The sequence below is a fragment of the Dryas octopetala genome, chromosome 9, assembly GCF_963921425.1.
Source record: "Dryas octopetala chromosome 9, drDryOcto1.1, whole genome shotgun sequence".
In the NCBI taxonomy this organism is placed as follows: domain Eukaryota; kingdom Viridiplantae; phylum Streptophyta; class Magnoliopsida; order Rosales; family Rosaceae; genus Dryas; species Dryas octopetala.
The window spans coordinates 16173536-16197961 of NC_141374.1; the positions used below are offsets into that span (position 1 = coordinate 16173536).

Consider the following 24426-nt stretch of genomic DNA (forward strand, 5'->3'; position numbering starts at 1 on the left):
TCAAAAGAATGATGGTGATGGTGGCAACAATAAAAATGATGTTTATGGTGAGTTGACCATATTGGTAGGGGTGATGGCCCACAAGCAGTGGGAGAAATGGTGGTGGCTAAAATTGGGGTGTTGGCGGTGGCGGTGGTGGTGGTGGTGTCGGCAATGGCGGTGATGGTGGTGGCGGCGGTGACGGTGATGGTGGTGGTGGTGGTGGTGGCGGCGGCGGTGGTGGCGGTCTCGGTGTTGGTGGTGGCGGTGGCGGCAGCGGCAGCGGCATCGGGGGTTGTGGTGGGGGTGGTGGTGTTAGTGGTGGTGACGTTGGCGGCAGTGATGGTAGTGTCGACACGACTTTTTTTTTTTTTTTGTAAAAATTGGAATTTTGAAAATGACACCAATTTAGGTGGAATTTAAAGTTGGAATTTACAGTGTTCAAATCCCAAGTTTTTTTCCATCTAGAATTTACAAAATTCTGTATTTATTGACCCAAATAAGGAAATTAAAGCATGTAATTTCTTAAATGCTGAGTTTTGTTTAAATTCCGAGTTTTTTTCCTCCATCCAAACACATCATAAAAGTATGAAGACTCAATATTTAGTAAAAAAAGTTGGATGGACACGCGCACAGAAGACGTGTCAAGAGACTAATACACTTATAATATTGAGTGTCAATAATATCAATTTAAGATATATAATTGTTAAATTTAATATCACAAATAGAAAAAAGACTAATAACCACTAATTTATTCCATACAACAAATTGTAAAATAAAATCACGAACTCTCTTCGCGCGAAAAAAGTAAAAAAAAAAAAAATTCAGCAACCCTCTTTTAATGAAACATTATAAATCCTTTTCCTAAAATATTGTCTCCTTACTTGAATTTAGCTCTTAAAAAACCTCATCACGCTAAATGAGCAAAGACTTGCTGTAAAAACGTCCAACTAGTATATTATATTACAGCAAAGCAAAACCCACGACGATCAGTAGGTGCTGGTTACTAAAACTAGACCAGAGCACAGAGTTTTTTTTGGAAGAGAGAGTCTGAGACTGCGAGAGCTGAAATGGCGATCAGAATTCCTAGTCGGCAGCTATTCATCGACGGCGAGTGGAGAGAGCCGGTTCTCAAGAAACGCATCCCCATCATCAACCCTGCCACTGAAGAAATCATTGGTCTCTCTTTCTCTCTCTATGCTTTTTTATTATTATTGTTTAAAATAATATGTGGGTTTGTCTTGTAAGTTGATTTACTCTCTATTTATCATCTTTGATGTCTTGGGTCGGTGAGGAAATTGAGAAAAAAAGAAAGAAGAGAAAGTTGATTTGAGTCTTTTAACGGATGTTTTCTGTAAATTTGGATAGCTTAGCTCTAAATACTAACCAGAATGGTTTTACTTTAAAACATTCGATTGAGTTGGGTGCTTTAGTTTTATCAAACTTGTTTCATTATCTTATCCCATTTTCCCACTTTCCCAGAAACCAATTGGGGTATTAGTGAACTCATAGTGTTGGGTATTCGAGTCTTGCTTGATCTGCTATTGGGAGATGCAATATTTTCCTTGAAATTTCTTTATCTTAGTATTCACATAGAAGATAGTAGAAATGCAATGGTGGTTTATGTAATTTGACTAAAATCTGATATGTGAGCTGGTTGTGGAATGTGCTGTAGGGAATATTCCTGCAGCTACTGCTGAAGATGTAGAGCTTGCGGTGGAGGCTGCTCGAAGAGCCCTTGCCAGGAACAAGGGGAGAGATTGGGCCTCAGCGTCAGGGGCAGTTCGTGCCAAGTATTTGCGGGCTATTGCTGCTAAGGTATTGGTTGTGACTATTTGGTTGTTATTGAAATTATTCTGTTTTTGCATTGGATGTTGAAACGGTATTGGGCTCATGTGAGCCATGATGCTATTCCTGTTTTGATTCTTATGCGTTTCTGTTAATATTTGATTTTTTTGACATTAAAAAAGCATAATCTGCTATTTTACTTTAATATCATGATGCATGTCCGTACATTCTGCAATGATCATTTGACCTGGATTGCCAGCTATTTTCTGTAATGGGTTTATTGTCAGTTCATTTCCGACCTTATGTTGATTTGTTGACTTCCATACTGGCATTTCAAAGTTGTTTGGCCCTGTTTTAAATGTCTTCTTCAGATTTTAGCGTTTTTGTTTGCTTACAGATAACAGAGAGAAAATCTGAGCTAGCAAAACTTGAAGCAATTGATTGTGGAAAACCACTGGATGAAGCAGCATGGGACGTGGTATGCTTGTGATTCTATGTCAATTTGAATCATTATTTATCATGCATAATTCCTTATGTGCTGGCACGTGCAATACAGGATGATGTTTCTGGGTGCTTTGAGTACTATGCAGACCTTGCTGAAGGTTTGGATGCAAAGCAAAAGGCTCCTATTTCTCTTCCTATGGAGACATTTAAAAGTCATGTTCTTAAGGAGCCCATTGGGGTTGTTGGGTTGATCACACCATGGTATTAGCCACTTCTTTATGTTAAACGAGTATGCATGCAATATTAGTAAGATTTGCTCTTGGTGGTTGCTCTAGCCTTCTTGTAAATTAAATAATCATATGTATACCTTAAGTTGTGGATTTTGAATGTCCTAAAAGTTCTGTTGGTAATTATGATCTTTAGATATTTTGGGGTTTTATCTTGTAAATGGCCTCTCAATACTACTAAGAGGCATCTTAATGATTTATGTGGTAATGAAGTGCTTATCTTCTATGTTTAGGAACTACCCTTTATTAATGGCCACATGGAAAGTAGCTCCTGCCTTGGCTGCTGGGTGTGCTGCAATACTGAAGCCGTCTGAGTTGGCATCTGTGTATGCTCTCTTTAATTTATACTTTATATGTACTTTATATTGTTCTTATGTTGATTTTGCACGATGTTTGCCTATCATCATGTTATCAATCAATTCCAGAACTTGTTTGGAGCTAGCTGAGGTGTGTAGAGAGATTGGTCTTCCTCCTGGTATACTCAATATTTTGACGGGACTGGGCCATGAAGCTGGCGCTCCTTTGGCGACTCATCCCCATGTTGATAAGGTTCAGCTTTTTCTTTACTAGTTCTATTCTTGGAATTTCGACGGGTTGAGTCTTGTTATATATCCTGCAACTTTGGCAATTGTGTTTCAGCTTTGAGTTGTTTTAGCTACCTGGCTGTAATAGCTAATAAGCTAATATTCTACAGATTGCATTTACTGGAAGTACTATCACTGGGAGCAAGATTATGACAGCTGCAGCTCAAACAGTCAAGGTATGTTAAAAGTATAATCTGATAATTGGTCATTTATGCTTGTGGAATACATTCTCTTCCTTTGATCTTAATATTCTTTCTCTACGTGGTTTCTTGGTAGCCTGTTTCACTGGAGCTCGGAGGGAAAAGCCCAATTGTTGTTTTTGACGATGTTGATATTGACAAGGGTTAGTTCCTCTTGAAGCCAAATTATAAGTCTCTACTCATGTTTCTTGGAAAAATAAATTACTTCCACTAGAAACTAGTTGTAGACGGAGGGAATCTATGCATCTCATCCAAATCAGGTTGGAAAAATAATAAGCATATACTACTGCTGGTACTGTAATAATAATTGTTTACTATATGATTCAAACAGCTGCTGAATGGACCGCATTTGGTATCTTTTGGACAAATGGTCAGATTTGCAGTGCAACATCCCGCCTTATAGTGCATGTAAGTTTGATAGCGCGATGCTACATCACTTTTCTTCTGTCCCTTTTGTGATACAACATCATCAATGCATGCCACTTTCCTGAGTGTAGTTGAAATGTGGTCTCCCATTAAGTGAACGTAAGCCTAGCTGACTCGAAGCTTATACCACAGTGCCATCTTAAACAAGCTTTATACTACAGTACTAATTCCTTACACCTTGTTTCAGGAAAACATCGCAGCAGAGTTTTTGGACAGGCTTGTAAAATGGAGCAAAAACATCCAGATTTCAGATCCTCTGGAAGAAGGTTGCAGGCTTGGCCCTGTTGTTAGTGAAGGGCAGGTAAATATACTGTTGAACAATTTCTGTATATTTTTTATTTCTATTTTGGGGGAGCAGGTGTTCAAGTAACAGGTCATCAAAACATGGCAGGGAAATGAGAAGCACCAGAATACATACTACTTGTCTTTCCTCTTTTACTATATGTCTATAAATGTAAAGTTTTGTGCTTATGAAATATTTGTGCGTCTCTGAGACAAAAATCTGAAAAATCACACATTTACTGGCATCTACCGATTCAAATATTTTAAATATCGTAAATCTCGAGTTTATGATTGAAGTATTATCTAATCCTACCTGCATCTGCTTCAGTATGAGAAAATATTGAAGATCATCTCAACAGCTAAGAGTGAAGGTGCAAAAATTGTGTGTGGTGGGGGTCGTCCTGAGGTATAAACCTGTGATCTTATTAAGACCAATTTTGCTTCTTAATTTGTCACAACATGTGAGTTATTTTATAAATGGATGGCAGCATCTAAAGAAAGGATTCTTCATCGAGCCAACCATCATAACTGATGTAACAACCTCCATGCAAATTTGGAGAGAGGAAGTTTTTGGACCTGTTCTTTGTGTCAAAAAATTTAGTTCAGAAGATGAAGCTGTTGAATTAGCAAATGACACCCAGTGAGTTGACTCTTATTTTTTTTTTTTTCCCGGTTAATAATGAGATATTTGGGGTGGTTTTTTGGGCACTTTAGTTTTGTTGCTCTGGTTTGATCAAGGACTTTCTTCCACTGATGTTTATTGATCTTTGACAGTTATGGCTTAGGCGCTGCTGTCATATCAAAAGATTTAGAAAGGTGTGAGCGTGTTTCTAAGGTGAGACTCCCTTTGTACATCAAGGGTCAATGAATCATCCTGCCTCAATATTCACAAAAACAGCATGTTGATTATGGGTTGTGTTTCTTTGTTGCTGTTGCTGTTCTGCAGGCCCTTCAGGCAGGAATTGTGTGGATCAATTGCTCACAACCATGCTTCTGCCAGGCTCCATGGGGAGGCAACAAACGTAGTGGTTTTGGGCGTGAATTAGGGCAATGGTATGGCTTTATCAGAATTGTGTTATATAATGTTCCTCTTTGATGTTGCATATAAAACCACACAACATATCCTAATTAAATCTAACATAAACACGGATAGACACCGTAAGACAGTTACTTCTGCAAAACATAATAGTGATGGACTAGACCACCTCCCCTGATTAGCATCAATGAACTGCTGATGGTGACAATGGTTTTTCTCTTGTTTCAACAGGGGACTTGATAATTACTTGAGCGTGAAACAGGTTACTCAATATATATCCGATGAACCTTGGGGTTGGTACAAGTCGCCTTCAAAGCTGTGAAAGTTTTCCCATGAATAGAATATGGATATCTGCACGAAATAAGGGAAGGGTTAATATGTACTGAACTGGATGTTGTAAGGACAGAAATAACTAGAAAGTGTCCTCATTGGGTTGGACATTCGGTGGATTATATTAATTTTTAGCTGTGGACTCACATTTCTTGAATTCAGAGGTTAAAATTGGACGATCGTGAAAGTTGTGATTATCCTTTGCATTTCTTATTACTTCACAAATTGTATGTTAAGTTGCTCTTTAGTATCGATTTTATGAAAGAAGTTACATATCGTAGTTGATGAATGTAATATCTCAGTCATCAACAAAACAGTTTGATTGAAAATGGCCAAGTCAGTTCTCATAAAAAAAAAAAAAAAAAAAAAAACTATTTAAATTGCAAATGTACGGATATTTACATGAAATAAGAAGAGTAAATGTGTACTGAACTGGATGTTAAAACTACATGATTAATCGTATGAAGTTTTTCACGTCTTGAATTCGGAATTACTTTTGAGTTTGGAATTTGAGGGTGGTCGTTACGACATTACCTGTTACTTGCACTGCAGGCAGGGATAGTATCACACTCATGGGCTGGTCCACTTGTATGTGCATCAATCCTGAAAGTCATGATTGTCCTTTTCATTTCTCATTACTTTCACAAATCTTATATTAAGTTGCTCTCTTGTATCAATTTTATAAAACAAGGTACAAAATCAGTTCATGCCTTTGCGGCTGAGAAAAGCTTTTTAGTACCGGTATATATGTTTATTTATCTATCTCTCTTATCACGTTTATGTATCAATTACATAAAATTTTTATTGTCACATGATAAAAGGGACACTACGTATATATACGCTCATTCTATAGAAGTTCTACTCTATGAAGTTGTTCTTGTAAACTTTTATGGCTTTCCCTTTGTGGCTTGTTCCACAAGAGATTGTCCCCTAAGGTTGGGAGTTAATGGCACATGGTTGAGGGCACACTTCAAGCGTTCTCAAAGTTTGAATATCTACTTTTCACCTTTTTGGCTTCTTAAACTTGAAGCCAGAATCCAAATAAATAGTAATAATCTCTGCTTTCTTGGTGACCATCTGAATAAATTCAAAGCGAAGTACATTATTATTAAATTAAGCACAAACCAACATTTTATGATCTAGCTGAGCTGACTTAATGGCCAAGTGAGTCCAACTCATCAGCCAACTCTTATTTCATGTGCTCGGACTCCTCATTTTGGATGTGTCTGCATCAGAGTTTGTGCTATTTAATTTAGAATTAAATACTATCAACTGTTAGTCTGTTACCTTTATTATCATGGAATGGGAGCATAATACGCGTCAATGCTTTAACAATAAGATCTAAGGAACAAAGGGAGAGAGAGAGAGAGAGAGGTTTCACAACTAAAAGTCTAAAACCATGACAACTCTTACAAAAAATACATATAATTACCACCCATCTGATCCCTAGAATCCAATTATAAAACCAGGATGGTTATTTTCAATTTCTAAATAGAAAGAAATATTTCCTATGTTTTTACTTCTGTTACTCCAATTTTAGATCTTAATTTGAACTAAGATTTTTGGCAAACTTTAATCACAAAGATAATATTAAAAGGGTATTAAAATCACGAGGGTAAAATTAAAATACGATCGAAACCACAACGACTATTTATATAAGTTTAACTGAAACAATTAATGCATTTCAACAAAATCTAGGCCACAAGGAGCCCGATAAAAAAACCCATTTCTCTTACAATAATTGGAGAGGTAAACATGTGAGAAATGTTTGCACATTACACATTAATAGGTGTACTAATGTATGCAAATGTTTCTTTGAGGTGATGGAAATATGAGAGAGACCGCTACACCCAACAAAAATTTTCCATTCTAACGGTCCCACCGACCACCTTCCCCTCTTGCCCAAAAAGCAGTGGGAAACTTCCTTGGGAGTGTGTGTGTGTCTTTCATATTATTTTGGTACTTATCAGTTATCAGTTTATCACCAGCGAGTGGTCTTTTCACGTTTCATGGTTTATGTTTTGTGCCTTTTTGCATATACTGTCTAGGCATTATCACGTACCCCACAATTATTACTACATCCCCCTCCTCCTAATAATAAATCCTCAACTGGATTTTACTTTACTTTTAAACACCACCCTCTCTCCCTCTCTCTCTCTCTGCTGTTAAAAAAGTACAGATTTTTTGTATTGTGCATTACTGTAGGCTGTAGCTTTCTTGGTCCCTAGTGAACCATAGCGGTTTGAGACTTGCACATAAATTATGCATTTGGGCTCTTTTTGTAGCGTCACTTCATTGAGTTTGTTCAAGTTTTTGGCTTTGTAGCACAATTGAAATTGTTTCCTCGCCTTTGGGGATCTGGGTTTCTGTATTGGTGTAGGATATGGGGAGCTCAGACGAGAAGGTGGTGGCTGTGATCATGGTGGGTGGGCCCACTAAAGGTATGGAGTTTCTGTGATCTTTGGATCGAATAATGAGGACCCTTTTCTTATTTTCCTTGAATTTTGGTGATAGTGCTTGAATTCTTATGGCAAATGTTAATATTTTGTTCAACAATGAGATCCATTTCTTACTGCTAGAATTCTCAGAGCTTTAACTTTAATGGGTTAATTTCATTGTTGAATCATGAATGAGAAATTATGACATTTCTCTTGAATCAATCTTTGACTTTAGTTAATAATCCTCTGTATATTTTTTTTTAATCATAGTATGATCCTTATGCTAAAGTTTCAGTATTGCTTGGAGAGCGCATTTCTTTATGCATTGGGATTTCAATTCTCCAGGTACTAGATTCCGGCCATTATCATTGAATATTCCAAAGCCACTTTTTCCTTTAGCTGGACAACCAATGGTTCATCATCCAATTTCAGCTTGTAAAAGGGTATATATATTCTTGAAGATAAATGTGTCATTTCTGGCTTATCTGTATGCACAGTTGTTAAAATGACTGATTGTATTACAGATTCCTAACCTTGGGCAAATTTTTCTCGTTGGTTTCTATGAGGAGCGTGAATTCGCATTATATGTATCCTCAATCTCTAATGAGCTTAAGGTCCCCGTTAGGTAAGTTCATGCTTTATTTTCTAGTTAGTAGTTACTAATTAGATCTAGAAATATTGAACTGGCCGTTGATTTTTAATTTATAGATCATTCATTCTGTTCTGTTGATCCTGTTCTTAGATATCTGAGGGAAGACAAGCCACATGGTTCAGCTGGTGGACTTTATAACTTTAGGGATCTGATCATGGAAGACAACCCGGTTATTGTCTTTTACCTACTACTTTCTATTTGATTGATAAAGAAAGTGTTAATCTACTTTTATTTCTTCCTTCTTCCTTTTATTTTACTTTTTCAAATTTATTGTTTTTCTTTTCCTTTTCTAAAATGATGTATGCATGCATGGGTGCTTGTGCTCTGAGATATGTTGAGCACATATTTGTATATTGGATATTATTTTTGACTTGATTGCAGTTTACTGTAATGTAAATGCTGATTTTGGTACTTATTTTTGCATGCAGTCGCACATTTTCTTGCTGAATTGTGATGTTTGCTGCAGTTTTCCACTTCCGGAAATGCTTGGTAACTGTTATGAGTTGCTTAGATTTTTGAAGCATTAATTTTAATATTTCCAGGTTGTTCATTGTTGATTATAAAGGGCATGCAGAAGATTTAATTGCTGTTTTTTTGCCAATTATATCTGCAGAGGCTCACAGAAAATATGGTGGGATGGGCACAATCCTTGTGATTAAGGTTGGTCAACACATGCACAAGTAGAATTCTGGCAGTGTAAAGTTTTCTGTTATTATATATCTATTTTTCTCCATGTCTGAGTTTTCTTCTTTCTTTGTACAGGTTTCTGCTGAGTCAGCCAATCAGTTTGGGGAACTGGTAGCTGATCCGGTCACTAATGAACTGTTGCATTACACAGAGAAGCCTGAGACTTTTGTATGTTTGAGATCAGAATTTCAACTGCTTTTAGAATTTCCTTAGGCTTCAGATGGCTTAATGAATTAGAATTAGAATTTCTTTCCGGCATGGCTCATATATTTCTCTTTTATCTTTTTTTTTTGTCTAATATAGTTATTTTTTTCAGGTAAGTGACCTGATAAATTGTGGTGTCTACATATTTACACCAGATATTTTTAATGCCATTGAGGGTGTTTCTACTCAACAGAAGGACAGAGGTCAGTGATACTTTCTCCATGACTATATGTGTGCTTCATTAGGAGATTCCAATAATGCCATGATTCATGATTTAATTTTAACTTATCCAAAATTAAAAGACAATCTGTGTTGATATGAAAGCTTAGCTTTCAACAAGAACCCAATATGTTTTTATCTTGCCTCTCTAGTAAATTTTTTGGGCATTTTAGATTTCTGCTGTAACGATTTATCTTCACCTCTTCATAGTATTGGTCTTCATCATGCTGAAATTTGAACTCTTTTCTGTTCTTTGCAGCTGATTTAAGACGTCTATCCAGCTTTGAATCCCTTTATTCAGCAGCAAGGTTTGATCAATGTTATTGTTGTGGGTAAAAACCTTGGCTTACCAGAAATAATGGTTGATACAAAGTTTCCTTTACAGGAGTGGTCCCACACATTTTGTAAGGTTGGATCAAGATATCCTATCACCTCTTGCAGGGAAGAAGCAATTATATACATATGAAACCAGGGACTTCTGGGAACAGATCAAAACTCCCGGGTAACATTTGCCTTTGAGGTGTCGTCTTGCTATAACCTTGTTCTCATGATCTGGACCATCTTGTAAACACTTTGTATTGATACTTGCAGAATGTCCTTGAAATGTTCTGGTTTGTATCTTTCACAATTCCGATTAACCACCCCCTATCTTTTGGTGAGTGGGGATGGTACAAAGAGTGCCAGTATTACTGGTGATGTTTATGTTCATCCATCAGCAAAAATACATCCAAGTGCTAAGGTACATTTTCTCATACTGGCTTCACCATATGCACAATGTACTAAAGCACTATGCAATCTCATTACAGTGAATTTTTGCACTTCAGAAAGTATATAACTAGGTTGTCATGTAACAGCCATTGTTACTTTTCGTGAAAGAGAGTTATAGGTTGTTTAGGTTACTACATCCATTTCCAGATTTATATATATATATATATATATATATGAACTGAATACAGAGCCATTTGTAGGCTCCCCAAGGGGATGTAGTAGTGTAGTCTATTATTCTATGGACTTGCTTTAACATTGGTCTTAATAATTTATCTTTTAAATCTCCTGCTACCCTGTCATACAGATTGGTCCCAATGTCTCAATATCTGCAAATGCTCGTATAGGAGCTGGTGTGAGGCTCATAAGTTGTATCATCCTCGACAATGTTGAAATTAAGGTATATAACAAAATTAAAGCGTATGCATTGCATTCCAAAGTTCACCTTATCGTGACATATGTATAATGTTTTCTTTCAGGAAAATGCCGTTGTTATTCATGCAATTGTTGGATGGAAATCTTCTATCGGGAAATGGTCTCGTGTCCAGGCAAGTTCAAAATTTTTTCCCAATGTTAATTTTCTGTTGATCAAGAGAAACTGTAAATGCCAAACCTTGAAGTTTCTTTAAGTGATTTACATTGTATTTCAGAACAGAAAAACATGGTAAATAACAGAACTTCAACTTCTTTCTCATTTGAAGTTTGTTTTTAGAATCCCAACTTGTTGTAAAAGCCTCCCAGCCCCTCCCAAAAGACTTTGTTACAATTGGCTTTCTGTGTTTGCTACTATGATTTCAGGCTAGTGGGAATTACAATTCAAAGCTTGGGATTACAATCCTTGGTACTTTCTGCCTTATTTTTGTTTATACATTATCCTTCTTTAACACTCTTTCCTCTTGTTCTGATATAATAATATGGATTCACTTAATGCCACTTTTATTGATAATCCAGGTGAAGCAGTGACAGTTGAAGATGAAGTAGTGGTTATTAACAGCATTGTCCTCCCCCATAAAACTCTCAATGTCAGTGTTCAGGAGGAAATAATTCTTTGATAAATTACGCTTTCTCAGTTCTCTTACTCACGATATGTATGACTTTGATTGCTTTCTAGTGTCATCACTGGTATTCAAATAGCTTATTGTTCATTTGTAAATTAACGTCTTGCTAATAAAAGATAAGTATGTGTTATTATTACTGCTTTGCTACTTTTCCTGTCAAGAATGAATGGGTTATCATTTTAATATGTGCAGAAAGGAGAATAAATAAGTTATTAATTCAATAGATAAACAAAAAGCTTTAACTTAACGGTCTGCAGAGCTCATATATTTATATCAATATCTTTTCTGTAGTGTACTTAACAAAAAATAAATAATATTTTAAAGGTTAAAATAAAAAAAATAAAAAAACTTTTTCTTTGTTGTCAAATGAGTTTTTTCTTTTTAAAGGCCAATTGCAGGTTACAGAAGTATCCCATACCCAAATTTATCTTCATAATCACCTCCCATATTGTTTATTATAGTTTAGTCTTGTATTCTTGAGAATATTAATTTAATTAATCACATCTCTGCTAAAAGTTCTAGAAACTCTAACTAATAATATGTGCTGTAAGTTTGTAACTGTAACTGCTTTCTCTTGCCAAATTAAAGCTTTCACTTTTCAAAGGCCAGGGAGGCTAAAGTGCACACTTTGCATACCGAGAAAAAACAGTAAAGAAAACTAATTAAAAATGAGCGCACAAGAACCTGTTATATATAATTGGTCCAACTTTGAATGCCCAACTAAAATTTACACCATTCCCCTCATTATGTGCTAGAAAATACATGAATAGTGATGCGCATCTCTAACTACAAATCAATGCATAAACAAATCAAGAAGAGAAAATCTAGAGAATGTCAAAACATCAAAACTAAATGTAGTATCCTGAGGATAGCCAGTCTAACATGGTGCATAGAGAAATGCATCCAACAAGGGCCATCTCTTCTGTGGGGTCAACAAGGAGAATTGACTTGAAGCAACTTCCTTAAATCATCATTTTGGAGCATGTCAAAATGGAGAAGCATCAAGAAATTTGTATTGGATTCTTCCCAGCAACTTCAGAGTACCATGACTTCCATGCTTCCATGTAATGAGAAAACAGGTCCTTTAAAGCTGCAAGATCAAGCAAAACCTTTGAATTAGTAATTTTGCATCAAAGGGTGATGGGAGATTTTACAAAGTACTCTAAATTTTGTGTTTTTAAATTATGTAGGGCTTGCTTAAGTTTAATTGGGGATTCTAATGCTTGGGGTTTGCTTTCCTATACTAATAGGGTTCTCCTGTTGGCTTTATTTCAACATTGGGTTTGGACAGCCTAGTACATAAATAAGCCCTATTCGAACCTAATGGAGGATACTTGAATATTGAATTTGGTATATTACAAATTGAAACCCAGCTTCGTCTCCCTTGTTCTTGTACTTCTCTCCTAGTCTCCTGTCCTGTTTCATTCTTTTTCCTCCTCCCTTCTCTTTCTCCCACTATTTCCTCCTGGTCCTACATCAAAAAGGTTCACCAAGGCTGATGATAATCATAGACCATTTTAGAGAAAAGGTGGAGCTCTCAAGAGACAAGATGGGTCCATCATTCATCTCTAGATACAACAAAAATTAATAAAGGTCCTTATTCTCTGTTGGTTTCCTGATGGGAATTTAAACCTATAATGAATTGGTCATTGACTACTAAATGGAAGTTATTAGCTGAACAGATGCTAAAAACAGCTATGTCTACTATTCAGAATCGAAGTCCTTCACTGAACTGCATGACGAAGCAAAAATGGTACCTTGGTTTTGATACTCTGGACGATAAGTAGAAGCCAAACTCTCCCAGTCATGCACCTTCTTCACGCTGCTATTCCCAAGTATGCCAGGTCTGGCAATAGTGACTGGAGCAAAAGGACCAAACTGGTAGCTCTTTGGAACATCTGTTGAGTCCTCCAAATTGCTCCTATCAACCTCACGTACTAGGCTTTCATGTTTCACTTGTTTTTGCGCATCCAAATTCCCACCAATAGAAGATTCTACCTTTCCCCTCTTAAAACTGACGTTGGTGATATCTGCACCAAAGGTTCTTTTTCTAGACTCTTCTGAAACCACATTCTCCTTTTTTCCTCCCAATCCCAGCCACTTAAATGCAGGTTTCCTTGTATCTGCTGTGTGGGTCTGCATATGTTTACAGAAGAAGAAACATGTGAGTTTGGTAAGAGATTATGATAGCAATTAACTGGTGCTGAATTTTTAAATTTCTCAAATTCAACTAGTTTACATTTCTTTCTACTATTGAGGATTTGCAGTACTGTTTTACCTTCTCAATCAGATTCATGGAGGACAAAACATTTGCAATATCATAAAGCCGCCTTACTTTAGCTGCAAATAATCATATGGAGCAAATGTTAGTCAAGAGTTTCGGGTCCTTTTTAAGTTTTTATGTAATAGATGATCAAGAATAAACAAAGCAAGTACAAAACTTATTACTTCTCATTATTGATGAATTGTGTTGATCCCCAAGCAATAATCTCGCAGCTTCATCAAGGGAGATTAATTCTACCTACAAGTTCATACAATAACAATCAAAGATGGCCCAAAATTACATAGAAAACTAATGACAATTTTATAAAATGGGCACATAGCAATCAAATATATCACTCACAGTGGAGCAGACAAAGAGTTTCACAAAATTTTGTGTAAGAAGTGCCAGAGACTTTTCCCTCCTATTATCTGCAAAGATGTTACCCAATAAAAAATTTAGGATATCACCAAAAACATATCATATTCATAGTAATTGAATTCTACATTCAGGACTAGGAGAAATAACCGAATTTTAATTTCCCTAAAAATTAGCCCAACTCTTAAAAAATAAGTGTGAATCTTTAAATCATACTTGGTAATCCAAAATTGTTGTTTTATACCCAATATCAAAGGCACATAAGCAAGCTTCAAAGCGCTAAAAACAAAGTTTACCAGTTTTTGAGGTTGCTGAAGATTTAAGATTGATGCTAGGGTTGCACTTGTCATTCTGACTCCCAGTTGTGGGATCAGAAGATCTCTCATCATCATCCTCATCATCAGAAACCTGTGAAAAAAAAGTAACAAAATCTTGAAATTAGAATGTAAAAAAATCAAATTTACCAAAATTTAAAGCAAAAACCCCATTTAAGAAAATAACAAGCATTTGAATAACCCAAAACACTTACTTTTGTATCGTCGTTTCCATCGAAATTTTCTCTCATACCCTCTTCCTGTGAAACCACCAAAACGCAAAATCAGCACCAACTTTCAACATAACCCATGTCTGTTCCTCCGAAAAATAACAACAAAATAAAAATAGAGAGAACTGGACCAGATCTGAAGCTTAATAAACAAATATATACCTTAAGCTCTTGTAAAGCTTTAGGGATTGCCCCAAACCCTTTCCAGGTATACTGGTTCTTTGCCTTCCGAGCAAGAACCTGGAAATCCAAATTAACAAAATAAGCAAACGAAATTCGGAGGAAATAAATCAAAAGAAAAATACCCATAAAGGAAAAAAGACAAAACGGACCCCAACGCTCTCCAAGACGTTGACGATGTCGTAGATCCGTCGCCGCTCCACACCTGCAGATGGAGAAAAGCATTCGATCCGATAAAATGAACTCGGAAATAACTTGAAATTGAGCGGCGGAAATTGATTAAAGCGAGATGAAGACCTAATCGTGAAGCGGCGTCGTCGAGGCCGATCGAGGTCACGCCGTCGCGATTGTACAAGCTGAGGAAACTGCACAAAAGCGCGAACAGTTAGAGAAATGGCGTTCAAGAATCAAGAAACTGAAAAAGAGGAGAGAGAGAGAGAGAGAGAGAGAGAGAGAGAGGGAGAGAGAGTACTTGGAGCACAAGAGGCCGAGGGACTTCTGCTTTCGGCTATAGGCGTGGTGGCGGGACGAAGGCTCGGGTGGCGCTGCGGCTGCATTAGACGCCATTGCTGAGAAAATTGGAGGGAAGGGAGGGAGGAGAAGACTGAAGGCCGAAGACAAAATATAGAGAGAGAAAGGACCGTTAAGGAATGGGAGGGAGGGGGTTAGAGTAAATGGCGGGGTCAGAAATTTCAAATTTGCGAGCGCTTGGGTTTTGGGATCTGAAGCCGAGCCAACGGAGCGGAGCTGCTGTGTAAAAGATGGAGGGAGTAAATATCAAATATGAGTGACAAGGGTTTGGCGTTGTTCGGTTGTTGGGCCCCTTTTTTCAAAACTTGGAATGAGCGGGAATATCACGCTCCGGAGGATTGAGGATTATTTGCAATCGAGCCAAATTACCGGCTTTGCCTCCCTCCCCTTTTTTTATTTGCCCGCTTTAATTTTCAGTCTCACACACATTCACTGTTTCACTTGACATTAATTTCCCCCTTTTGATTAATTCTTTATTACAAATTTGCCCCTACTTTTAAACACAATGTTAAAAAGAACTTCCTATATGTACCCTACAATCTTCTCACATTATCCTACATCCTTTTTTTAATTTCTAAATTCCACTTCTGTTCCTTAAATAAACTGAAAAAAAAAAAAACCTAAATACCAAACCCCACCCTCCCACCGCCAGTAGCAACCCCATTTTTGGCGAGGAATCGCCTAACCACCCCTTCCTCCAGCCAGTTTGGCCGCTCTTTCTCTTTTTTCCTCCAACATCTTATTCATCCCACCCTTACCCATATGTTGGTTGTTTCGTTATTCTTCTCAATAATTTTGAAAAATTATTGTGTAAAGGTTGAATGAGATGTTAGAAAAGGAGTAAAAGCAAATAAGGAAAAAAAACCCCTCAAATATAGATCGCATAAAGGAAATTCAATAATTAAAGTGATACTCGGATTATTATTCATGAACTATTGCTATAATAGACTCAAAAAGAAACAATGAACACCACCTACCCAATGCAACCCCTTCCTTTCCTCATCGCCGGAGCTGATTTAAAACTAGTTGACCCTATGGTCGGTGAGGCCCATCCTCCTCCAAATTAGCATATTTTTCAAATTTGGTGGGGTGAGAAAAAGATGGTGAATGGGCAGAGTACAACGAGGGTATGTTAAGCACAAAGTCTTAATTAGTTGGAATAATTATGTAATAATTCCTCTTCGACTTTTCTTCAAATATACTGCTGATCAATCTTGGTTCATGGTGAAGTGTGAAAACAGTATTTTTATATCAACTGGAAAATCTAAGAACCCGGATTCACAAAAGTCAAGGAACCAGCTTCTTTGAAGCTGCAGTAACATACTTACAAGTAGAATATTAAGGAACAAATGATGAAAATTACTTGCTATTAATATCATTTCAAGCTTCAACTAAACTAATGTATGCAACTCCAAATTTAACGATGGTAGATATGTAAGTAGAAATGAATTCCTTCACTTTAGAAATTGTGGATCTGACAGTTAAACAAGCTGATACAAGCTTATGTTATCAAACCAATTGGAGCCAACATACTTCCAAAACTTGGGATGGCGATACCAAGTTAGAAATTGAAATTTGAACCTTCAAACACATGAACACCATTGACATTCTTCTTTTCTTGTTAAGCCAATGATCATCATGACCTGTTACCCATATAAGTCTCTTCCACACATTGTACTTCGTTTCCACTAAACTGCTGAAAGAGGGTCATCAGAACTATAACCCTCTTCAGCCAGTCCATTTTGTTGACACTTGACTGCTTGCAAAGCAGTGAAATCCTCAAGTTGGGTGCCACATAAATCTCTCGTTCAACCATAGTGCATCAAATATGGCCAGCTTATCCTCCAAATTGTAGAGCTTTAACACCAGACAGCGCAGAAGAAAGTTTTGCAGACAAGTCCAACGGTTGAAACTTCAACGGGGATGGAAAACCCTTCAGAGCAGTCATGTGTTTCTCGGAATAAGATTTGAATGAAGTCATCTGCATGGTTCATGAGCCAATCTGACTTTCAACATGATTTATAACTTGACCTGACGAGGAAGACGGCCACATCTGCTCTGCAATCTCAGAATCTCTTTTGCAAAACCTTGATTACCTGTTAGCAAAAGCCCATCCAGAACCCGATTGAAGGTGAACCTCCGTGGCAAAAACCCTCTGCCAACCATCTCGATCAACAACTTTCCTGCCACTAACAGATCTTCAGTTTTCTTCCTCACAAACATGGCACTAATCAAAACATTGTATGTATCCAAATTAGGCAAGCAATCCCCACTACCCATCTTCTCAAAGACATTCAATGCCTTTTCAATCTCTCCAGCATCGCAAAAGTAACGAATGACAACATTATATGTCTGAACATTTGGTACACACTCATCATCCTTCATTCTCTCCATAAACTCCAATGCCCTTTCCATATTACCCGCATGACACAATCCTCTAATCACCACATTATAAGTCGTCACATTCGGCACATAACCCTTGCTTACCATCTCCTCAAAAACCAATACAGCATTTTCCACACTATCTTTCTTACACAAAACTCCAATCAAAGCATTGTAAGTTGCAACCGAAGGAAGGACCCCCTCCCCAACCATCTCATCGAAAACCTTTCGAGCTTTCTTAATCTCCCCAACAACACCAAACCCATGAACCAGAGTAGTATAAGTAACAACATCAATCTCACACTTCCGCTTCTTCATTTCCATAAAGAATTCCCAAGCTTCCTTAATCTGACCAGCTCTAAAATACCCTTTAAGCACTATATTATACGTGGTCAGACTCGGGTCCAATCCCCTCTCCACCATCTCCCCCAAAAGCTCCAAAGCCTTGGGAATTCGCTTAACCAAACACCATCCATTTGCAATAATATTATAACTAACACAATCAGCCTTAAACCTTCCCCTAAACACCTTAAACAAATTATAAGCCTTTTCAACACGCTTAGCATTACAAAGCACATCAAGAATGGTGTTAAAGGAATTCAAATCCTGAGGACAACCATGTTCGTGCATAGACAAGAAGACCTTAACAGCTCTATCAGGTTTGCCAGCAGCAACATACCTCTCAGTAATGATAGCGAAGGTTCTTGGGCCTGGGCCCAGTCGGCGGACCCGCATTCGGGCCACGAGGGTCCATTGGGTTTTGTGGTCCCGCAGACGGCCCGCGATGTCGATGGCGTGGTCGAAGGAAGAGGAAGAGTGGGTGTAGGTGGGGTGGTGGTCGAGAACCTTGAAGAATTGGAGGGCTTTGGGTCCGTCGTTCCAGAGGCGCTTCAGGGTCTTGTTGACTAAATCGGAGCTCCACTCGATATTAGGGTCGTGGAGGGTCCGGGTCAGAGCTTTCGGGTCGGATTTGAGAATAAGGTTGGCCAAGGCGGCTTCGTCGTCTTGAGGTGGTTCTGGTGGTGACGTGGTGAGACTGCGACATGGAATTGCCAAACTGGGTTTTGGGGTTTTCCGTCTACGAAGCAGAGGGAGCATGTGTTAAAGTTCCAGCCGTTGGTGGTTACATTTTCCCTCCTCATTTTCTCTCCAGCCAAACATGCTTTTTGGGCTCAATTTAATTGGGCTGGGCCTTTTCTCCTTTAGCGGCCCAGCCCGTTCCAGGTAAAAACCCACCAGGGACCAAAACCACCACAAACATTTTGATTTGTGTTTTTTGAAAATCTGAAGCTAGGCGCGAGCTCTCGCTCAGTAGCACCGTCACTCACGGCGCACGTTAGAGGGCGGCCATCGGTCAGATGTTGAAGCAAATAAAGAGAGGGAATCGATGAGTTCGAAAGAGAATTACAGGAACGAGCTTCGAACTGCGATTCGTCAGCTAAGCGATCGTTGTCTCTACGCCGCTTCCAAATGGTACCAAACCTTAAAACCCTAAAACCCCAATTGAGCTGCTTTACAGCTATTGATGTTCGGCATGTGACCAATTTTCAATTTTCAGGGCAGCGGAGCAGCTGGTGGGTATCGAGCAAGACCCGGCGAAGTTTACTCCTGCGAACACCAGATTCCAGCGCGGGAGCTCCAGCATTCGCCGGAGATTCCGCACAAACGACGTCACTTCAACGCCGGCTGCTGGCGTGTCGTATGTGTCCACTCCGGTAATGGAGGAAGACGACATTGTAGACGGTGATTTTTACCTTCTTGCAAAGTCGTATTTTGATTGCCGAGAGTACAGAAGAGCTGCTCACGTGCTTCGTGATCAAACGGGAAAAAAGTCGGTCTTTTTGCGCTGCTATGCTCTTTATCTGGTTTGTTACCTTCTCTCTTCACTCTTTGCAAATCAAAGTTTTCATTTTTACTGGTGTGGCTTTTGTAGATTACATGAGATAAATTGATTTGGTGAGGTTTATGTGTATGAACTGATTCAAATGGTGGTGATTCAGTTCTGGGTTAATGTAGTTGATAAAAAAAAAAAAAAAAAAAACTTTTCGGGCTAGTGTTACTAGTTACAAACTTACAAACTAGGTAAATAATGATCCCGGTATACAAGTCTGTGTAGATCCAGCAACTAGGATCAAACATACAGACTTGGTGTCAAAACGGCTTCAATCAGCAGTCAGGTTGAGAATCCAATCGGATTTATATAGTTTGGTTGTAGGATACCTTAATAAATCTATGTCAGTTTAATATTACAAGAAAACACCGGTAGGAGTTTCTTATTTTTTCAAAGACCCTTTATTTTTATGAGCCTACCTATTTGAATTTGGAACTAATAGTTGTATATTCTTCATCATTTCTATTCCTTAAAATGAAGGCTGGAGAAAAGCGGAAAGAGGAAGAAATGATTGAACTTGAGGGACCCCTAGGTAAGAGCGACACTGTGAATCGTGAACTGGTTTCTCTTGAGAGGGAGTTGTCAACTCTTCGCAAGAATGGCACAATTGATCCTTTTGGGCTGTACTTGTATGGTCTTGTGCTCAAACAGAAAGGCAGCGAGAACCTTGCTCGTACAGTTCTTGTGGAGTCTGTTAATAGCTACCCTTGGAACTGGAATGCCTGGTCAGAGCTGCTGTCCTTGTGCACGACAGTTGACAGCTTGAACAGCCTTAATCTCAATAACCATTGGATGAAGGACTTCTTTCTTGCCAATGTTTACCAAGAACTAAGGATGTACAATGAATCCAAAGCAAAATATGAATATCTGCAGGGCACTTTTAGTTTTAGTAATTACATTCAGGCTCAAATTGCAAAGGCCCAATACAGTTTAAGGGAATTTGAACAAGTTGAAGCAATTTTTGAAGAACTTCTCAGGAATGACCCTTACCGAGTGGAGGACATGGATATGTATTCCAATGTGCTATATGCAAAGGAATGCTTCTCTGCACTAAGTTACCTTGCCCATAGGGTATTTATGACTGATAAATACAGACCTGAATCTTGTTGCATTATTGGGAATTATTACAGCTTAAAAGGGCAGCACGAGAAGTCAGTTGTGTACTTTAGGAGGGCACTCAAACTGAACAGAAATTATTTATCTGCTTGGACCCTTATGGGTCATGAATATGTTGAGATGAAAAACACCCCAGCTGCTGCTGATGCTTATCGGCATGCTGTAGATATAAATCCATGTGATTATCGAGCTTGGTATGGATTAGGACAAGCTTATGAGATGATGGGCATGCCCTTTTATGCTCTTCATTACTTCAAGAAATCTGTATTCTTGCAGCCAAATGATTCTCGGTTGTGGATTGCCATGGCTCAGTGTTATGAAACTGAACAGCTCCACATGATTGAAGAAGCAATGAAGTGTTACAAAAGGGCAGTAAATTGTAATGACAGGGAAGCAATTGCCCTGCACCAGCTAGCAAAGCTACATTCTGAACTTGGACGTTCTGAAGAGGCGGCTTATTACTACAAGAAGGATTTGGAGAGGATGGAAGCTGAAGATAGGGAAGGACCTAATATGGTTGAAACTCTGCTATTTCTTGCTCGATACTATGAACAGCAGAAAAGATTTGAAGAAGCAGAGGTCTACTGTACCCGTCTTCTGGATTATACTGGCCCAGTGAGTTACAATTTCTCTTTCTCTGTATATGGTTTTCCTAAATATAGCATTGTAATTTAACAAAGATTCTGGCGAAAAAAGAAAGAAATTTAATGTATACTTACAATTTATATAAAATCAACTGTACTTACCATTTATATAAAATCAACTGTATGTAATTGTTATTCTTTGTCCATCATCACTACAGGAAAAGGAAACAGCAAAAAGTTTACTTAGAGGAATGAGAATAGAACAATCCCATAGTCCTTTAATGGATGTTGAGCACTTTCCTCCTTGATTTCTCGTCATGACGGTAAATGGGGTGCCCCTTCTCTGCCAGTTTTGGCACATGGAAATCAACAACCCATGAGAAGCTTGAAGTGGATCACATGTGAGCCTATATTTTGGACTTGTTTGTTGCTGCAGAACTTGTAGTCCATTCTCATGTATAATCTTAGTTACAGCTATCAAGAATGTTGATAAATTTGATTGCTGCAGAAAATTTCATTCTGAATGTGGTGCTTAGTCTTCTAGGATACAAGTTTTAGCATTAAAATCATTTCCCATCTCTGTATTACAACATTATGACTTGATTGTTGTGGTTAGAAGCCTGTGCTGTTTTAGTTTTTACGATCTTGACGGATATTATAAGAATAATCATTCACTAATGATATATCCGGCCCTAAAAAGCTATTCTTATAATGTTCTCTAAAACTTTTTTTCTTTTCATGTCTCGCTCATGCTTTGTTTTGCTACACTAACATTTCAGCTCTATCGTAACTTGTGTGTGCATAATGGCCTTTCTTTATTTATTATTATTATCGATGCTATGTATTCTAAGGTTGGAGTTGGGACCTTGGCATTTATGGTATATCATACACCATAGCTGCATTCACGATGCTACCAGAAAACCAGTGCATGTCCCAAAATTTGATGAAATGGTGCCATTGAAAAGAAATTCTTTTACAAGAACAAGCAAAGGAGATGAGTAATATAACAGAAAATAATATTAATCTACCAAGTAATTTTGTCTTGGCCAATTAAAGTTATGTCTATATATGCAATCTTAAATGACATTTGTTATGTGGGTGGGTCAATGTCGCAGTAAAACATTATTACATTACCATCAATCTACAGATGCCAAACATAATATAATCAACAACCAATTAATATGCAGAAGCCAAAATGTTCAAAAACAGTTAATCATCTCATATAAACCACATTTAAGTTCACATCATAATCCACTCAGTTTATTTTCGGTGAAAAGCCTCATACAGAAGACAGATTTAACACAACTTCTGCTCCAATCACGAAAAGACAATTTAGAGTCTATATCTCTGTTTTTTTTTTTTTTGAAAGAAAAAATATTATGCAACACAATTAGCTCCTGCTTGGGTCTGTGAACCAGTTGTTGATGTTTGGCATGATTTCTGGGGACTTGTTGCGGACAAATTTCCTCAGCATATGCTCAGTGTACTTTTCTCCCTCAGCGAAATTATCCAATACTCCAGCAGCCCTGTTCTCCTTGGTCACTCTGATTTACAAAGAAACAGACAGTATTATTGCAAGTTAAAACATCCATTACAGTTACAAATAGAAGGATTATAAGACATTGACTTGTTTTTGCACACGCGGTTCATATTTAAATGCCCTCTTTCAACTTCTTCCTTAACACACACACACACACACACATATATATATATATGCATATTTATCGTACCATGCCTATATTCAAGTACACCCTGCTACACATTCATCTTCCCAAATGGACTATCAAGTATATACTACACCATTACATGATTACGTGAACCTCTATAATATAGAATAAACTTCTTTCACTTGTATAGGAAAGGACCAACAAAATAAGAAGAAAAGGTCTCGCTAACATGTACAACTAAACTGGAAACTTAAAGACCACACAAGTGCATGAGTCCATAGAATGAAGGAGCTCGAAAAGGTTAAGAGTGATTTTGACTCCAATCTGATTATGTTTATAAATGTTTTACATATACAAATACAGGCGATCTATTCCCATCATCACAAAATCCGGTTCTTTTGGCCTCTCTAGTGATTAATTTGGAGCACCTACTTTGGTTAAATTTCAGCTAATTACTGTGTTTTTTTTTTTTTTTGTTACTTTTAATGGGTACACTTTAAGCTAGACATCGAAATAAACGCAAATATTTGGTGATAAAACTTGTGGGATTTTCAGATTTTAACAAAACCCTTTTTTTTTTTTTTTTGTGTGTTATAAGTTTCAGTTTTCAGTAGTAAAGAAGTTTATCAGCCTTGAAAATAATCCTCTACTTAATAAGTTGTCATACAAAACCAACCCCGAATAGACAGAGAAATAATAGCAGCATAAAACACATAGCAACATTCTAATTTAACCCAATAAGCTTAGCCCACGTTTCTATATACGTATATAACATTTTCTCTAGATATATATACGTATAAAATGTGTTTTGAGAGAGATGGAGAGAGATGGACCTGACTTCAGGGTTGATGCAGATATGGCGGACCAAACTAAACCCACAGATCCCCACGGCAGCCCCTACGGCCAAGAATAGCGGGTAAACCTACACAGGAGAATACGACACCGTATTTATAGGCCAAGAAACAAAATCAAAGACGTTGATCGAAATAGTCCGATCAGACACCAAACAAAGTAAAAGTGAAGTCTGAGTATAGATCTGAGCTTACCTCAGGCCTCAACCAACGATTCACAGCCATTGATTGCACGAACCGTAATGGAGAGATGAACGGAGAAATGCGAGAGCTTAGCTTAGAAATGCAAACAGAAAGAGGCGGACAAAGAAGGACGACCTCAGTGCCAGCTTTATCTTTTATTTGTTTTCAATTTTTTATTCCAAGTGGTCAAATACTTAAATTTGATTGGCTGTTTTGGGTGGGCATGCGTCATATTCGCAGGGCCATTCAGCCAATCACGCGGCGACACGCAACTGAATTGAGCTTCTCGAGACCCCGTTACAAGAATTGACAAAAAGGAAAGAAAACAATCCCATTATTCAAAAACTGTGAGCGCCGTTGCCGGGGATCGAACCCGGGTCACCCGCGTGACAGGCGGGAATACTTACCACTATACTACAACGACTCACTTGCTAATGTATTTGCAAATTTTATTATAATAGTAATCATCGAAACTCGAAC

General features: G+C 37.9%; 6 protein-coding genes and 1 non-coding gene across 8 annotated transcripts; 3 read left to right on the forward strand and 4 right to left on the reverse strand.

Annotated features, from left to right (window-relative positions):
* Nucleotides 1-908: 908 nt before the first annotated feature.
* ALDH10A9 (aldehyde dehydrogenase 10A9) lies at nucleotides 909-5562 on the forward strand. Its single transcript, XM_086228026.1, has 15 exons — nucleotides 909-1158; nucleotides 1655-1797; nucleotides 2165-2245; nucleotides 2324-2472; nucleotides 2732-2824; nucleotides 2924-3047; nucleotides 3193-3258; nucleotides 3359-3425; nucleotides 3614-3690; nucleotides 3896-4009; nucleotides 4319-4396; nucleotides 4479-4630; nucleotides 4765-4825; nucleotides 4937-5043; nucleotides 5258-5562. The coding sequence occupies exons 1-15, from the start codon at nucleotides 1050-1052 to the stop codon at nucleotides 5346-5348; spliced, it is 1512 nt and encodes a 503-aa protein (XP_086084152.1). The 5' UTR covers nucleotides 909-1049; the 3' UTR covers nucleotides 5349-5562.
* Nucleotides 5563-7412: 1850 nt separating this feature from the next.
* LOC147274837 (uncharacterized) lies at nucleotides 7413-11515 on the forward strand. The gene is made up of 15 exons (XM_086256374.1): nucleotides 7413-7797; nucleotides 8140-8237; nucleotides 8319-8419; nucleotides 8537-8615; nucleotides 8875-8935; nucleotides 9060-9106; nucleotides 9209-9301; nucleotides 9450-9540; nucleotides 9816-9864; nucleotides 9942-10058; nucleotides 10148-10295; nucleotides 10629-10721; nucleotides 10801-10869; nucleotides 11120-11162; nucleotides 11273-11515. The coding sequence occupies exons 1-15, from the start codon at nucleotides 7740-7742 to the stop codon at nucleotides 11371-11373; spliced, it is 1248 nt and encodes a 415-aa protein (XP_086112500.1). The 5' UTR covers nucleotides 7413-7739; the 3' UTR covers nucleotides 11374-11515.
* A 711-nt stretch (nucleotides 11516-12226) lies between these two features.
* DEL1 (DP-E2F-like 1) lies at nucleotides 12227-15420 on the reverse strand. Of its 2 annotated transcripts, XR_015124287.1 has the most exons (12): nucleotides 15214-15420; nucleotides 15039-15106; nucleotides 14894-14946; nucleotides 14724-14801; nucleotides 14547-14591; nucleotides 14314-14425; nucleotides 14003-14070; nucleotides 13828-13900; nucleotides 13658-13719; nucleotides 13137-13515; nucleotides 12739-12850; nucleotides 12227-12469 (listed from the first exon to the last, which is right to left on the reverse strand). XR_015124287.1 is itself a non-coding variant. In XM_086257582.1 (11 exons), the coding sequence occupies exons 1-11, from the start codon at nucleotides 15306-15308 to the stop codon at nucleotides 12381-12383; spliced, it is 1122 nt and encodes a 373-aa protein (XP_086113708.1). In that variant the 5' UTR covers nucleotides 15309-15420; the 3' UTR covers nucleotides 12227-12380. The 2 variants fall into 2 exon arrangements, 1 of the variants encoding a protein (XP_086113708.1); XM_086257582.1 differs by lacking the exon at nucleotides 12739-12850.
* Nucleotides 15421-16539: 1119 nt separating this feature from the next.
* On the reverse strand, nucleotides 16540-18767 carry OTP43 (Pentatricopeptide repeat (PPR) superfamily protein). Its single transcript, XM_086227952.1, has one exon. The coding sequence runs from the start codon at nucleotides 18750-18752 to the stop codon at nucleotides 17292-17294; it is 1461 nt and encodes a 486-aa protein (XP_086084078.1). The 5' UTR covers nucleotides 18753-18767; the 3' UTR covers nucleotides 16540-17291.
* Nucleotides 18768-18899: 132 nt separating this feature from the next.
* APC8 (anaphase-promoting complex subunit 8) lies at nucleotides 18900-21888 on the forward strand. Its single transcript, XM_086227951.1, has 4 exons — nucleotides 18900-19127; nucleotides 19213-19519; nucleotides 20026-21276; nucleotides 21464-21888. Exons 1-4 carry the CDS (start codon nucleotides 19042-19044, stop codon nucleotides 21551-21553), a joined length of 1734 nt encoding a protein of 577 aa, XP_086084077.1. The 5' UTR covers nucleotides 18900-19041; the 3' UTR covers nucleotides 21554-21888.
* A 553-nt stretch (nucleotides 21889-22441) lies between these two features.
* LOC147274841 (B12D protein) lies at nucleotides 22442-24115 on the reverse strand. The gene is made up of 3 exons (XM_086257197.1): nucleotides 23959-24115; nucleotides 23746-23834; nucleotides 22442-22789 (listed from the first exon to the last, which is right to left on the reverse strand). The coding sequence occupies exons 1-3, from the start codon at nucleotides 23986-23988 to the stop codon at nucleotides 22636-22638; spliced, it is 273 nt and encodes a 90-aa protein (XP_086113323.1). The 5' UTR covers nucleotides 23989-24115; the 3' UTR covers nucleotides 22442-22635.
* A 183-nt stretch (nucleotides 24116-24298) lies between these two features.
* Nucleotides 24299-24370, reverse strand: TRNAD-GUC (transfer RNA aspartic acid (anticodon GUC)). The gene has a single exon. It is a non-coding gene; the product is annotated as a tRNA-Asp (tRNA).
* Nucleotides 24371-24426: the final 56 nt, after the last annotated feature.

What these genes read in the sequence shown, in the direction of transcription:
- ALDH10A9 (XM_086228026.1), top strand. Translation starts at nt 1,050, where the DNA reads ATGGCGATCAGAATTCCTAGTCGGCAGCTATTCATCGACGGCGAGTGG. An exon ending in CGATGTTGATATTGACAAGG is followed by an intron (nt 3,426 to 3,613) that starts GTTAGTTCCTCT and finishes TGATTCAAACAG; the next exon opens with CTGCTGAATGGACCGCATTT. An exon ending in GGGCGTGAATTAGGGCAATG is followed by an intron (nt 5,044 to 5,257) that starts GTATGGCTTTAT and finishes TTGTTTCAACAG; the next exon opens with GGGACTTGATAATTACTTGA.
- LOC147274837 (XM_086256374.1), top strand. Translation starts at nt 7,740, where the DNA reads ATGGGGAGCTCAGACGAGAAGGTGGTGGCTGTGATCATGGTGGGTGGG. An exon ending in CAATTTCAGCTTGTAAAAGG is followed by an intron (nt 8,238 to 8,318) that starts GTATATATATTC and finishes ATTGTATTACAG; the next exon opens with ATTCCTAACCTTGGGCAAAT. An exon ending in TCGACAATGTTGAAATTAAG is followed by an intron (nt 10,722 to 10,800) that starts GTATATAACAAA and finishes GTTTTCTTTCAG; the next exon opens with GAAAATGCCGTTGTTATTCA.
- DEL1 (XM_086257582.1), bottom strand. Translation starts at nt 15,308, where the DNA reads ATGGCGTCTAATGCAGCCGCAGCGCCACCCGAGCCTTCGTCCCGCCAC. An exon ending in TTCAGCAACCTCAAAAACTG is followed by an intron (nt 14,071 to 14,313) that starts GTAAACTTTGTT and finishes ACATCTTTGCAG; the next exon opens with ATAATAGGAGGGAAAAGTCT. An exon ending in CAATTCATCAATAATGAGAA is followed by an intron (nt 13,720 to 13,827) that starts GTAATAAGTTTT and finishes GATTATTTGCAG; the next exon opens with CTAAAGTAAGGCGGCTTTAT.
- OTP43 (XM_086227952.1), bottom strand. Translation starts at nt 18,752, where the DNA reads ATGCTCCCTCTGCTTCGTAGACGGAAAACCCCAAAACCCAGTTTGGCA.
- APC8 (XM_086227951.1), top strand. Translation starts at nt 19,042, where the DNA reads ATGAGTTCGAAAGAGAATTACAGGAACGAGCTTCGAACTGCGATTCGT. An exon ending in CTCTACGCCGCTTCCAAATG is followed by an intron (nt 19,128 to 19,212) that starts GTACCAAACCTT and finishes TTCAATTTTCAG; the next exon opens with GGCAGCGGAGCAGCTGGTGG. An exon ending in TTCTGGATTATACTGGCCCA is followed by an intron (nt 21,277 to 21,463) that starts GTGAGTTACAAT and finishes TCATCACTACAG; the next exon opens with GAAAAGGAAACAGCAAAAAG.
- LOC147274841 (XM_086257197.1), bottom strand. Translation starts at nt 23,988, where the DNA reads ATGGCTGTGAATCGTTGGTTGAGGCCTGAG. An exon ending in ATCGTTGGTTGAGGCCTGAG is followed by an intron (nt 23,835 to 23,958) that starts GTAAGCTCAGAT and finishes TCTCCTGTGTAG; the next exon opens with GTTTACCCGCTATTCTTGGC. An exon ending in TGCATCAACCCTGAAGTCAG is followed by an intron (nt 22,790 to 23,745) that starts GTCCATCTCTCT and finishes TTTGTAAATCAG; the next exon opens with AGTGACCAAGGAGAACAGGG.